Here is a 12,459-nt window from a genome sequence, read left to right as displayed (position 1 = left end):
CACAACTTCCCAATGAAATACATTGATGTGTATGGTTGTAACATGTAAAATATACATAAAATATACATACGATAGAGCGTTTTCTTGCAAAGCGCTCTATTTGGGCGCATTCTTCAGTGATTCTTTATTTACTTGCTAGGACGATTGCTCATGCTATCTAAATATTTACTTGGATATGGTGGAGGAAAGGTTGATAAAACAATACGATAATGTTGATAAAACCAACACAATGAGTTCTACTTTGTCTCTTAGTGCCGTATTGGCAGAAAACCAATAGAAATAGTGCAAATAGGGAATTAAAGCAATTGTTAAATAATAAAGCAGTTTCCTTAAAGCAATGCGCACTGAAAGTTCCTGAATCACAAGCTGATATTAACTACCAAATTAATATTAATAAAAAAAATAAAAAAAAAACGCTCCCATCTGTCAAATACAGACAGCAGCCCTGGATCCCACATGCTGGAATGGTTAAACACACACACACACACACACACACACACACACACTGCTGCTCTGAGTGTGTTTGATCGTCCTCCATGCCCAGACTCCTGATGTCCTCCCCCAGGCCCTCTCAGACTCTCTACATTGATCACCACGGTCCGCTCTCCCACACTCCACTTTGCTCGGATTATCTCCCTCTCCCACTCTCCTCCAGCTCTTACACTCCCTCTCCTGCTTTATCCCAAATATCTGCTTCCTCTCAGAGTCTCACTTTTTTTTTTTTCTTTCATATCTGTCTGGTGCATCAATAAAGCCAAAGATTCCCTCAGACTTACAAACACAGATAGGAAAAACCAGGGGGCTATCTTGAGACTGAATCACAAAGCCCACAGTATGCAGTACCAGCAGATGCTCCAACCACACCTATTGTGGAGATCTGTGTTTGATATCAGTGACTCTGAAACTGACTGAGAAAGTAAAACCTACAGCAGCCAGACCGTTGCAGTTGGTGTGACGACAAGGCCGGGGGTAGAAAGAACTTCTCTCACAGCATCATGCATCCCATGATCCTGTAAACATGCCCTCATTTCTTGTCCAGATAGCAGCCTGAGAATCGTAGTTAGTCAAACTTGCTCGTTTGAAAGGCATAATGCTTTAATGCTTCCCTTTATATTACTTTGTGAATGTACAAAGGTTTGTAAGTCTTGACAAACTTGTTTTGCAGAACCTTGCACCACTGGTACCCCAGCAAAGAATGAGTAAAAATCTTTAAGATGAATTCATCTTTTTTTTTTTTCCCCAGAAAAAAATGAATAAATCCAAACTTTAATTAGTGTTTTTCAAAGACTTGTGGCTCTAGTGGCCGTTATTTACAGTAGTGAAAGCAACACGGGTCTCAAGGCCAGGAGTCGAACCTCAGACGGCCGCTTCGGTGATTAATAGCTTCCTCTGGGGCTCTAACTCTACTACAATGCCGTGCTCCACCTTTGAAAAATGTTTTTTACATTTTTAATTTTGCTACTTGATGTTGATCAGAGTTTCTTTGATTTTCTGACTAGAAATACAAAGCGCAAAGGATGCTTTTCCATAACAAAATGTTTTATTCAATAATGGAGAGCTCGCTCTGGTAAAATGGATCCCTCCTCAGAAGGGTACAATCAGTAATTAACAGAGAAACACGCCATAGCTCCTTCAGGCAGATGAATTGGACAATACTGAAATAAAATGGGAAATATTATGGTGCAGCTGATAAATATTATCAGGTGCAGCTGATAAATTTGAGCTTTTTCAGGTTTCTTTTTAAGTATATTACTAGTAATTTAGTTTCTTCTGCAATTTCTCTTTTCTGATGTGCTAAGGGTCCCACCCAGTGGCATGTTCAAGTTGTGATGGAGAAGCTGCTGAGGACTATAAACAGGACCGTCATCTCCATGGGCCAGGATTACACCGTAAGTTTTTCAGTTGAACTTTTATTTTTTATTTTTTTACATTTACGCACCAAGATAAGCTTACATAAATGCGTACTATCAGCTCTTAGGTCTTTCTACTACAGCCTGGGCAACTCCAACCAGCCCAGAACTGCTCCAGTCTAAAAAAAAAAAAAGATTCTGATACACACCTCTTTCTCCAAACACTTGTTTGTATTTGAATGTGTTTTTTTTCCCCTCAATCTGTTTTAGTTATTTATTTTTATAAGTATGTCTTCCTTGTCTAAGTGTCTGATCCTCTCTTATTAGTGCACATCTAATGCTGTGCGCGGTAAACTAATTACTGTATCCCCCTGTTATCGGCGTGAGCATCCTTCTTATAGCCCCTCTCTCTGAGCTTCATAGTGGGTAACGCACTTATCAGTCACTGTGTAAATATGCTGTTTGCCTTTGTAGATTCCACTTGTGTGCCAGGCGTGAAAATCAACCTCTAACTTGTTTGGGCTGCGTGTTTTTATTTTATTTTTTTTTTGCATCACGTAGATGGGTATCTTTTCTCTTTTTAAGTTGGCATATTTCTTAGGCCGTTTCTGTTTTTTTGAGATTTTGCTTAAGCAATTAGGACATATCTTTCCGCTTATCCAGATAAAGTTACATTAAAGTGGAGCAATGATTTTATTTTATTTTTTTAGACGTCTCAGGGACTACCCAGAGACACCAGGCTTTGATGGAGGAACTGTTTAAACAAGCTGCGGTTGAACAAACAGCCAAAGGTCAACAGCTTGTTCTAGTTTTAGCAGCCTTATATGCTAACCCTGTATGCACAAAAGAAAGGTGGGCCCTCTCAGCTTGAGATAAGAGCAGGAACACAGAGGAAAAACTGGTGTGCTTACCAGATTACACTATTTTCAGTTGGAGCTCTGTCGAGTTTTTCTAGGAACAAAGTGCCTTCTCTCTTTTATACAGTCTGGTGAAATAATTTCCTCTTCTGGACAAGCATGGATAAAAAACAAAATGGGGAAAATTATTGTTTTTTTCTAGACTTTATTCTCTATCCATAGATGGAGTACCAGTCCATAGTCCATCCATCTACCATCCATCCATCGTTAATGAAAATATCTAGTTTTAGCTAAATTGTAAAATTCTAGTAAATCTAGTAAAACTTCATTTGGACACTAAAACCAAGCTTAACCCCTGATGTGGGGAGCAGCAGAAAGCGGCGTTGTTCATTTGAAAAAGGAAGTTTTGATTAGCAGTCACTGTGCCACGCTCAACAGAGGGTGATTTAATAACGCAGAGCCATCACATAAAGATCAGCCTGTCTGCTTGTTCTATCGCCGCCCCCCCCGTTACACGTCAGCAGCCTCATCTTTCGTCTTCCTCTCTCCTTCCAACGAGTCTCGTTTATTCCCAGGATGCCATCATTTCTTGCAGATTGCAGGGATTCCTAATGAGTTCCTTCTCTCGCACCGTCTGAAGGCATTCCCAGCAATGCGCCGAGCTAATTTTGGTAGATTGGAAGCCCTGTGTTGTGTAACAGATTGCTTGTGTGCATCACGCTGAATAATGTGCCGCTAATGAAGCAGTGAGTTCAGCTCAGACTGCCCCCTACTCCCTTTTTTTTTTTTTTTGCTTTTGAGGAGGTTTGAGAATTCTGATTGCTTTTCCTTCGCAGTTCTCCAGGCATTTCATTGCTGCGTCAAAGCTTGAACGTCTCTGTTGTCTTTTGTGGCTCATGCTCAAAAAAGTGTGGAGAACGGATTCAGGGAAAAGGCTTCGTCCTTTGCCGTCTACGGTATTTATCTCTGCCACTGGTTTGTTTTGATCATGCATTTCATACATGGAACTCCCCTTCCATTTTGTCTAAAGGGCAGTTGATATGCAGAAAAGTTTTCTGTCTGCCATAGTACTGCTGAGTGCATCTATTTCAGCCTCCCCCCCCCATGGTGGTTGAAATGGTGCCGTCTGCTTCCAGCGGCAGCCGCTGAATGGCACCGTCGGAGACCAGCGTCCCTTGGCTGTTAATAAAAGCCACTCCTCTCTGACTCCCTGTGGCCCCTATTGAAATGATCTGCCCTGTGCACAAACGCCGCCGCTGCCCTCTTGCTCACTTTTTATTTTGTCCCTTCTGACCCCAACCTTTTGTCAGCTGACTTCCTCTTTTGCTAACTGGCCGCTGCACTTGACCGCGTCGACTTTTCTAAGTGCCACAATGGCATTTTGCGTCCGTGCGCAGAATGCTTCTAACGGAGCGGGGAGCCAGAGGTCGCCTCGTAGTTTACATAATAAAGCAGCATTGGAAGTAAGTCCACAAATCGTCACTTAATGATCAATAGGATTGGTTTGAATTTTAATACGCTTTGGGGGAGTGCTTTCCGATCGGAGGGCTGACGCCGCTGCCACGGATAGCGCTGCCTCCTCTGCAGGCAGGGCTACTTCTGCTGCTGCGGCTGACCTTGTTCTCCTGAGTGGCAGCCTCTTACATTTAGATTTATGCATTAACTTTCTGCTCTCCCCCCCCCCCCCCACTGTGTCGGACGCAGAATGTTGATGAGAGCGATCGCGGTGACGACTTTGGGGGCGGCTCGTTGGTTTCGCTGCGCGTTGTCACTGCAGAGCTACGCCTGTTACCGACTTAGACACAGCACCGTCATACGTTTGATTCATTGGACATCCTAGCGGGGCCTGCCTTTTGTATTCACGTCCACCCTCGCAAGCCGCTTTGAAACGAGCCCCTTTGAATAAATTTACATGGGGATAATAGGAGGAGCGTGTTGGCAGGTCCTGCTGAAAGCGCCAAGTTTTACCTTTATGTCCTTGAATAACATTTTCTTCTGCTGTGGGCCGGGAATGAACCGTCAAAAGAGAGAGCTGGGTCTTATGTCTTCCCAGTTGCTATCAAACTAAGGTATTCAAGCTGCGCTTTTCCCAGAGGGGGATTTTCTTTTTACTGTATAATTCTAATTAAAAAAGCATCAAAGATTATAAACTTTAAAAATGCAGGATTTCACAAAAAATACGAAGCTTTTAAGTAGCACCTTAAAAAGAAAAAAAAAAAAACTTTGATCTGGGTCAGTGATGTCACAGTTTTTGCTCCCAGGAAAGCCTTTCCTGTGATAAGCAAGCAGGTTTTGCCTTTTTTGGGTCATGTTCTGTCTTTTCCATGAATCGTGCACATTCCCATTTCTAGTAACAGTCCGTGCAGATAACATTCAGCAAAAAAGGCAAAACACCATGTTAGAGTCTGAAAGCATGGTGTTTTTTTTTTTGTTTTTTTTGTAAAGCATGCACATTGTTGAGCATAAACAGAAGGATTTTTATTAGGGATGCTCTATTGCTGTAGACTCTGGTTCTGCAACTAATTGTTGTACAGTAGCAACTTTTGTTTGCTGTGGTGACCACTGTTTAAAATACTAACTGCAGTGAAAATTGTGCACCTCGAGCGGAGGTCCAAAATTCAAAGGGACTGTCTTGCTGTCCGAATTATTTTGAGATGTCTAGTGCACAAAGGTATATTTGAGGTTTGACATTTGAAAAATAATGGTGAGCAATTGACATGGACACCAAAAAAACATCTTAGTGAAGATTACAACTTAGTGAAGATTACAACTCAGAAGGAGTAGAATATTCTTGACAATCATGTATCATTAGGATAAAACATTGTAAAATATGAAACTTTGAACTTCCAATGCTGGATTTCAGAATAAGTGCTAGCTTTTTTTTCTACGCCGACCTACAAAAAGAAACATGAATTATTATATATCTTGCGACAAGAAGACCTTGGGTTTTGAATCCAAGCCTGGGATTGAGTTTGCGTTTGTGGGCTCTCTGAGTATCCTTCTTCCTCCCACAGTCCAGAAAGATCCATGATGGTGTAATTGAGGTTAAATGTTTACTGTAAATTGCTGTTTATCTGAATGTTGTTTGTCTGTTTGAACCGGTGACCTGCCCAAGGTAGACTCCACCTCTCGCCCTATGACCTCCGGGGCACCTGCTACCCTGCAAGGAAATAACAGCATAGGAAATGTATAGATGCACATTTCTTCAGAGTGAACATCCAGGTCATTGATGTGAAAGGGTAATAAGGACTGGGATTAGACAGCGAGTGTAATAAACAACAGGTATCAACATGAAGAAGCATGTTTCAGGTTGAGTTGTTGGCTTCAGTAAACACTATAGTCGAAAAAATACTTCTGACAGGCTCTTATAAAGAATCCTGATGCAGGATTTGTGTATCCTCACAGACCTTTTATCTAAATAACACAAGTCAGATTGAGAATAAAGCAATTTAGTTTAAAAAGAAGCTGCAAAGCTTTCAACCTTTATACATTTAAACCATTTTTTACTAGACGAGGATCCACACATTATGGATGCTAACGAAACAGTTTAATAGCTGCTTTGGATTACACATTTGTATGTAAATCAGTATGTTTGTCTTGTTCAATAAGAAGTGACTGGAATAATATTGCAGGAGAAGGTGTGAGTTAATATACGTTTTTACTTCCGTCTACTCCTTAAAGCATGTCAATATTGTATTAAAAAAAACATGGACTCAGAGGCTTAAACAAGTGGTGATGAGGGTCTTCCATTCTGTTTCCGAATGTTTCTGGCCCAACTTGGCCGACTCCCGAGGTGTATGGAGAGACTCCAAGATCTGATCAACTGAAGACTCCAGCAACACCTGAAATACCAGGAAACCTCACCTGCCCGTTTACACAAATGTTTGCTGTTCGTTGACGTGATGTTCTGCTGGTATGACCTCAGCTTGTTGTGTCATATACTCTCAAAAATATAACACACAAATCCTGTGAAATTACACTAAACACTGTGGAGTGCTGAATTCTGCCACTTATGGATATCTGAATCAGGTGCTGCTCCCTCTTTTATGTTGTAATTGGAAACTTACATTGTACCATACTTCACATGGAGGGATGGTTTGGCTAACTGCTTCTGCTGAGCCCTTCATAAGTCTGTCTCCTCGGATATCGTTCTTGGCAGGTCCATGGCCTTGGATGACGCAGCAGTTTCACTGGTCCTGGCAGGACACTAAAAAATAAATAAAATGAACTGCTTCCATGCTTTCTTTTATAGCAAATTATATTGAAGAATAAAAACAGAGAAGACACAAATAGTCGTACTTGGAACGATTAGCTGTGATTCAGCAATGCTCACTTCCCATCGCTTTCTTCGACGTCTCTGAATAATATTTATGGAACGCTGAGGTTGATCCCGTTTTAACCCAGCTGAAAAACGACTTGCGTCAAAAACCTCAAAACAAATTGAAAGACTGACTTGTGGCATTTTGATTTTTACTAGGCAAGTGTGATTAAGAAACGTAAAAAAATCAACGTAACGTCTGGCCGTCAGGTCTTCCAAGTGGTCATGCAAAAGGCAGAGCCGTGGATTTAGATATTGCTCGTCAGAAAAGCAGTTTCTCTTAGTTAACCTACAGCTACATGTCATGCTTGTAGCTTGCTGGTCTCCTGCGGAGTTCTACTGGCTGTTTCCTTGCATTTTGCAGGAGGAACGGAGCGCAGAGCTTGCAGGGTAAGAAGCCCGTGTTAATGATTGACGGGGAGGTACTGGCTATAAGGCCTGGAGCTTTTCATCTCTGCTGCATGCTCTTTTGTAGAACGCCGTTCCGCAAAACAGATTTATTACGTTAGGTCAGATCAGAATGCTTCTCCCGTTTTAATCTGTTCTTATCCTTCTTCCACTCTCATGAGTTTACATCTGTTTGTGTCCAAACATATCTGCTCACTTCTTGCGTCTCTCTGCCCGTGCGCCGTGCCCTCCCTCTCCCTCCTCCTTCATCTCTCTCCTGCCGGCCCGGCTGCTGCAGAGCTCACAGAAAAGAAGCATAGTGAGATATGGTGATGCATCATAATGCCTCAAACACCTAGTTATCACTCACTGGACCTCTTCTTCCTGATTTTTATTTTTTTTTTTTAGCCACGCGCTTGAGAGACGTGGCCTTTTGAGAAAACTTGTGTGTAAACGACTGACACTCTTCAGCCGCCAAGGACAATGTGTGACAGATAGTAAGATGTCATGTTTGTACTGTGCTTTAAAGAGCCACTTAAAGGGACAGCCCCGTGGTGTCACTCTTACTGTGGCTCAGAGGAGGAGCGTTGCCCTCCAGTCAAACTACCTCCCGCATCCGCACACGAGGAATCTCTCTGCCTCGCTGCGTCTCTTGGGCATTTGTTCAGAGCTTTGTCCTCAGCTTGTCTCTAGTTCTGGTTGCACTTTGTTTCGGGTCCAACCGCATTACGGTTTTGATGTCCCGAAACAGGCTACGAGGCAGACACAGGCTCTGCGCTGCTCATCCCCTCTGTTGTATTCCACTCTCGTTTCTTTGCCGCCGCGCCACATCAAAGACGCCGCAGCTTTTTTTTTTTTTTTTCAACCTAATCTTCTGCAGGTTAGCGCATAGGAAATGATTTTTTTTTGCTCTCCTTTTCATGCGTTTGCAGACTCGACTCTACAGATGAGATTTCACAAGGTTTGTTCACCAAAAAGCACGATCTACTCTTCCCAGTTCATTTTCCGCGTCTGTTCAGCCTGCAGACGGTTTGGTTTGATGCAAAGACAAACTGCACAAATTGTTGCAGGGTGCGATTCACGCTGCTGGAGAGGATTTCTTTATCGTTATGACATTTTCATTCATATGTGCATGCTTTGGGAAGGAAACCCTCCTCTTTCTGAGAGCGGTGTAGATGTCTTGTTTTTATTTTTCCAATTATTGAATATTAAATAGCTTTATTTTACTTTTTTTCTTTAAAAACAGTATAAAATACAGTATTGCACATAATAAATCAATTGCACTTCTGTAAGGTACAGATAAACAACTAGTTGTTTCTAAATGCTACAGTATAACTACTGAAAGAAACCAACCTGGCATTTACAAAAGTGAATTACAAATTACCAACAGGATGCAGCATGTTTTAAGCTTGTGAAGATCGAACCAGTCATGTCTCGTTTGAAAAGTGGTCATGTTTTGCCTTTACACAACTTCGGCACATTTGCTCTTCTTTGGGGCAGTGCTTTTGCCTTTCAAAGGGACTTCGGTGGAACCGGTAACATCACTTTGTTCTCTTTCCAATGCTGGCTGCCTGCAGAATTGCCTTAACAGTATGAGCCCTGTTTGATGCTAACTAACAGATTTATACAAATAGGCATGGGCCTGAATTAGATTCCCTTGGCTTAAAATGCAGTGGAAAAGCCTAAAACCAAAATCGAAAACATGACAAACTGCTTTTAGTCAAAATGGAAGTGCAACAACGATTCCCGCTTATAATTTCTTATAATAAGGTTGCTTTTATATACTTGTGATTTGGGTTTTGGTAGATAGACTAAAACTGTAGGGCACATTAACAAATGTATAAGTAGGCGCCAAATGAGTTTGCTTGTCATCCTGATATTAGATGCAAAGGCAGATTTGTCTCTAAAATAGCTTCACCGAGCAAACAGCGCCTCTCTTCCTCTACTTTTTGCCCACATCTAAATGAGGCGTTTGGAATGCACTTGGGAGAGAGTCCATTCATATTTATTTAAATTACACTCAGGGCAAGGAGCTTGGTGTTGTTTGAGACCAATGCCATTTGTGTTACAAAGATTGTGCAAAAAAATAAAACATCTGTTAAAAACTGGAGGTCATTTTGGTACAGGATGGTAAAAACGAATACATAAATAAAAGGTATTTGGGGGTGGGAAGTGGGGGTTAGGTCCTTAGGTGCTCCACCATTGGACTTCGCAAAAATCAAGTCAGGCATCTCACTGAGGTTACGATTCATTTTCTTTTCCATTGAGATGGTCCCTTTTTTTGTTGTTGTTGCAAATAACGAATATTGGAACAGTCCAACAAACATTGTTATTTTTTTATTCTAATATAAATGTAAGTTATTAAAGTAAATGTATATAGACTATATGTGAAAATGTTGCAATTTGCTCTTGCCTCTTGTAGTGCAATTCACTTTATATATCCAGTGCAGAAATAAAGCAAGTAGCTTCATAAATCCACCCCCCAACCCCCACCACCCCATTGAGTCTGACAATTTGATATTAGTTGGTTAATTAGCTTTGCTATCTGCTCATATAGTCATTGGCTTAACGGACATGCCGGCCGTAGTTTTAAAAAGTAATTTTTTTGTAGGAGTGCACACCTATAGTCCACACACAATGACTATTTGTATGTGTATTTATGCCACCTGACTGCACAGCAACAGGTGGAAAAGGGGCACTGCTGAAAGACTCTACGCTCAATACAGAAAATGAATAGTCTCTACAAAGTAGAGATGCTCCAATCAATCGGCCGGTAGTTTGAATTTGCCCAATTGTTCCTCCAATTACTCTGATCGTGATCAGCAGCTTTGATTCAGATGAGTCTGGAAGTTCTTTTTTTTATTCATAAAAAGGCTTCAAAATAACAACTCTTACTAAATTTAGCCCCTAAACACATTAGCAGGAGGATCATTGATGCACTTTTTTTTTTAAAATCAAATAAAGGTTAGGGACTTATGCTTGGATCCATAATTGCTATGAGCCATTTTGAAACTGTTAGTTTCAATCTCTTTTCATACACTGAAAACTGGCCCATGCCTATATGCAATATAGTAAATGCTGGCAATGTTTTGGTATTACATATTCTAGGAACCACATGTAGAGTATCTACATGAGTTTTTATGTTTCAGTCAAATAGATAATAAGGGACCGGCAGAAGGTTAGAATGTGGAAAACCCCACAAAATAAAATAAAATGAACAAAGAAAGGCTTTTGTTGTTCTTACAAAGTGTTTCTTGAAAAGCTTAGAAAATAGCCTGCAAAGTCCAAGGCTTGCAAAAAGCACACAAGGCTTCGCGCCTGCCACCCTGCGATGTAGAAGCCCTGGTTGTGATCAGAAGTGGCACATTCAGTCTTGTAGGCTTGGTGTCACGGGCTGGAGCTGATATGAGACACTGCAGTGATACAATCATAGCGTTTCTTCTCTTATGCCTCACATGTGCTGAAAATAACTTTTTTCCCTTGTTTCTGTGTGTGAGATGTGTGTGTCTGTTTGTGTGTGTATATATATGTGTGTATATATATATATATATATATATATATATATATATATATATATATATATATATATATATATATATATATATACACACACCGTTGTGGTCCAAAGTTTACGCACACTCATCATGGGCATGATTGTGATAATAATTTTGAAGTTTTAATCAATTTTGAAATCAATTTGAAAACTTCTTTATATGAATAAAAAAAAACAACTGCAATGATTTTTCAAAAAGCAAGAATTGGGTGCACACATTTGAATTGTGAGTTTTTACTAATCATGAAAGGGTCAATATAATACATAATGTCATAAATATATAAAAAAATATACTCAAGTATTTCAGAGAGCCTTACGCCGGAATGGAAGCTTAAACTTAATTCTGCTGCTGCCATGCTTCACATCTGGAATAGTGTTCTGAGGTTTGTTAGCTTCGCCTTGTCTACTACAAAAGTTGCTCCATTTTACAGAATGGGTCCCTCTCCCAGGCTACACTTTCCAGTTTATTCTGCAAGTTCACAAAGCATTTCCAAGACTGCCATAGTGAGTTTTAGGTCTGCTCCAGAGTCTTCTCCCAGTGTGATAAACGAGTTTATATTAACTCCATCATTTCTGATGGGTACAATAGGCAGATATTTTTAGAAATAGGACAGAAGTTTGTTGACGGTTACACAAAGATCAAGATGGAACTTTCTAAGGGACATTTCACTAATTACTGGAAAGGAGCCTGGATATGTAGTGTTGATGCAGTTTTACAATAAATTCAATGTTTGTGCACCAAATTCACACTTTCAGTGAGCACTGCTATTGTTTAATCATCACTCCACCAAAGGCTAGCGATATGGCTCAAAAATAAAATCTCAGCGTTTACTATACCATGTCCGATTAGTCGTTTTTTTTTTTTTTTAACTCTTTTACGTTTCACAAAAATAAATTAAAGAAATCATTTTAAAAATCTGCATTTACGTTTAGCGTTTCGTCTGAGAGTCGACCTGAATTCAAAGTGCAACTAAATACAAGCTGTGAAACAAGCTTGAAAACAAGATGGCGGCTCTGCCATTGTAAACAATGAAAATATAACTAAATGTTTGCTGTGTAATACCACTACACTAAATGTAGCGGTATTACGCAATGAGCTAAGAACAATCTTCACTTCACCTGTTTAACTTCGAATAAGTAAATGGGTAAATTAAGCTGCCTCGTATTTTGGTTTCCTCTTTCCAATATTTTGATAATGTATTTTCCTAAACTCTTCATGGAAGCCCAATGAGTGCATTGGCAAAATAAAATCCAGATTTTTCCAAAAATGTAATCTTAACAAAATTGTAAATTTGAATTAATGGATTAAATTGATGCATCGTCCATCCCTAATTCCACCCTGGGAAAAGAAGGGTTCAAATGCATCACTTAAAAACCCAAAATGGACATTCAGGCCAATGATGACTGTACGTGAACTACAGATCTGTTCTGTATTCCCTCATTTCTGGTGGTTTCAATGAATCTGTGCGCCATGACCTGACTAAAAATGACATT

General features: G+C 40.3%; 1 protein-coding gene across 5 annotated transcripts in view; it reads left to right on the top strand.

The window, feature by feature from the left end:
• Positions 1 to 12,459, top strand: part of dock1 (dedicator of cytokinesis 1) — a 303,583-nt gene that overhangs the window by 117,529 nt on the left and 173,595 nt on the right. For all 5 annotated transcript variants that reach the window (XM_036142018.1, XM_036142017.1, XM_036142019.1 and 2 more), the window contains one exon: positions 1,800 to 1,889. In XM_036142018.1, coding sequence (XP_035997911.1) covers positions 1,800 to 1,889 — 90 coding nt within the window. The remainder of the gene's footprint in view (positions 1 to 1,799; positions 1,890 to 12,459) is intronic.

Source organism: Fundulus heteroclitus, chromosome 10, assembly GCF_011125445.2.
Source record: "Fundulus heteroclitus isolate FHET01 chromosome 10, MU-UCD_Fhet_4.1, whole genome shotgun sequence".
NCBI lineage: Eukaryota > Metazoa > Chordata > Actinopteri > Cyprinodontiformes > Fundulidae > Fundulus > Fundulus heteroclitus.
This window is presented reverse-complemented; position numbering and strand designations above follow the sequence as displayed.